The following is a 2,671-nucleotide window of genomic DNA, read 5'->3' as shown; positions in this document are numbered from 1 at the left end:
GTTGTCCTTGAATCTTTTTATTTCACCATATTTGATTACAGCTTTGCTGGGTAGATGATGCTTTGTTGGTATTACCATTTCTCCTCGTGATGTAACTCAAGATTTAATTTTTTGCCTCTTTCCTTTTTTGTCACTCTCTCTCCTACTTCTCAAGTCTGTTCAGGTGTTTCTCCTGTGAGAAACAGCCTATCAAGAGCTGTTTTGGAAGATCCTCCCATTTTAAGCTGTTCCTGTTGACTCTTCCCCCTTCTTTGATTCTCTGACCCTCCACCTTACCAAACATGATATACTTCCCCAGCCACTGGTCCCTCCTGACAATATGCCCAAAGTATGAGAGACGTAGTTTGGCCATCTTGGCCTCCAAGGAGCACTCTAGCTGCACTTGTTCCAAAACAGATCTATTGGTTCTTCTGGCAGCCTGTGGCACTTTCAATATTCTCCTCCAACACCAGAACTCAAATGCATCAATTCTTCTATGGTCTTCCTTATTCACTGTCCTGCTTTCACATGCATATGAGGTTATTGAAAATACCATGGCTTGGGTTAGCCATGTCGGTTACAAATTGGGCTGCTAACTCTAAGGTCACCAGTTAGAATCTACCAGCCACTCCATTGGGGAAAGATGAGGCTTTCTGCTCTCATAAAGATTTACAGCCTTGGAAACCCTATACAGAGTTGTTATGTGTTGGAAACGACTCCACAGCAAATAACCACCATCAATGTATTATGGTACTGCTGGTGGTGTAGTGGGTTATGCGTCGGCTGTTACCCACAGGTTTGGTAATTTAAATCCGCCAGTCACCCCTCAGGAGAAAGATGACGTTTTATGCTCCTACGAAGGTTCACAGCCTCAGAAACCCTATACAGGGTTGTTCTGAATTGGAACCAACTCAACAGCGCTCATCAACAACAAATTATATTTTATATTGTTTACTCTTGTTTGTGATCATTCAAGACTGAGTTTTGTTTGAATCTTATTTAATCCTTCTTCCACATGTCTGCAAATATTCAATATATGTTATTGCTGTTAAGTGTCGTCAAGTTGGTTCCAACCCATAGTGACCTTGTATAGGGTTTCTGAGGAGTGGCTGGTGAGCTCAAACCACCAACCTTGCAGTTCAAATCAACTTTTGCAGTCCAGTGCATTAACCTACAGTGATAACATCTCAGCCATGGAAGAAAATAACATTAACACTCACCCCATTACATTTTGTGTGTGTGTGTGCCAGAATTAGGCACTTGATATTTGTAATTTTCTTACCAAATAAATGTGAACTTGAGAGAAAGACTGAATTAGTAACATGAGCATAGCCAGATATATATATATGTTACTTGGAATCAGAGAAGGGTATGAAAGAGGAAAGGAATTTGTTACTTTACCTACAAAATAAAATAACATAGTTAATCAAGCATACACTAAATTGTAAAAAAAATTTCTTTCTAATTAGCTTCACAAAAAATTAATTTTTCAATTTATGATTTGATTTCATTTTCACACCTTAATTTTACATATGAAGAAACTGATGGTCAAAGAAAAATTGAATTGCTTAAATCTTACCAATTTTGGAAAGAAAATCGCATCTTTTTTAATGTTTTTTTTTTTGACACAGTACCTGGTTGTTCCCTTGAGCTTTATAATCCCAGACAATAATGGTCCTTTCTGTAGTGGCAACAATTCGTTTCAGTTGTGAGAGGTAGTCACATCCTGTAATCCAGGAAGTATCCTAAAAGAAAAACAGAATTAATGTGTGGAGTGGTCAGGGGTTGGGGGGACACAATGTATTTCCTTCATTGTGATGCTAGTTACTAAAAAGTACGTCTTTTAAATTAAAAATAAATTTTGCTCCTTTATTTACAAAGTAGTCTCACAGTGCATTTCTCTCTGATGTCTTTCTCCCTTTCACCCTCATTCTGAGTTTCTAGGAACTCTCAAGTAAAGTATGACTCAGCTAATACCAATATGCCTTTGAAAAGCAAGACAGATGAAAAGCAGTCTTCTATGTGCACTAATCACTTGTGTGAGGATACTTCTTTACATGGACACAGGGAGACTGGCTCTAGGGTACTGATTAAGCAAGTTGTCTGTCCCCCTGCCTAAAATTTTTAGCTGAAAAAGACCTTAGCAATGGTCTGGCTAATGATCAAATTGAATCCAAAGAGTTTGTCTTGTGTCTGACCCAAAGCTACTAAGCTGGAAAAGCTAGGCTGTATATCAACATCACACTACTCAATAGGAGCAATGTTGTTAAGTGCTGTTGAGTCTGTTCCAACTCATAACAACTCTGTATAGGGTTTGCGAGGAGCAGCTGGTGGGTTTGAACTGCTGAATGAATGCTTGCTGTGCCCGAATCTGCCAGATGCTTCTCAGACATACCCTTGAATCCTATTTACATTCTTCATAAATCTCAGGAATTTTAACAGGGTTTTGTTGTTGTTGTTGTTTCATGTTTAAGAAAGGCTCAGAGGCTGAGAGAGACAGCAGAACACCTCTGTCAGACAGCTTCACACCTGCCTGTGGATCTCAAAGAATACAGTGCATACAAAGAAAGTAAAGAATCAAACATTTGCCCATCTATTAAAGGCTTGTTGTTGTTGTTGTTGTTAAGTGCCATCGAGTCGGTTCCGACCCATAGCGACCATGTACAGGGTTTCCGAGGCTGTAAATCTTTAC

The 2,671-nt window shown here is 39.1% G+C and overlaps 1 protein-coding gene across 1 annotated transcript in view; it reads right to left on the bottom strand.

The window, feature by feature from the left end:
* Positions 1-2,671, bottom strand: part of WDR64 (WD repeat domain 64) — a 457,550-nt gene that overhangs the window by 381,971 nt on the left and 72,908 nt on the right. Inside the window, exon 5 of the mRNA XM_006868582.1 lies at positions 1,614-1,724. Coding sequence (XP_006868644.1) covers positions 1,614-1,724 — 111 coding nt within the window. The remainder of the gene's footprint in view (positions 1-1,613; positions 1,725-2,671) is intronic.

Source organism: Chrysochloris asiatica, unplaced genomic scaffold (genome assembly GCF_000296735.1).
Source record: "Chrysochloris asiatica unplaced genomic scaffold, ChrAsi1.0 scaffold00119, whole genome shotgun sequence".
Taxonomy (NCBI): domain Eukaryota; kingdom Metazoa; phylum Chordata; class Mammalia; order Afrosoricida; family Chrysochloridae; genus Chrysochloris; species Chrysochloris asiatica.
This window is presented reverse-complemented; position numbering and strand designations above follow the sequence as displayed.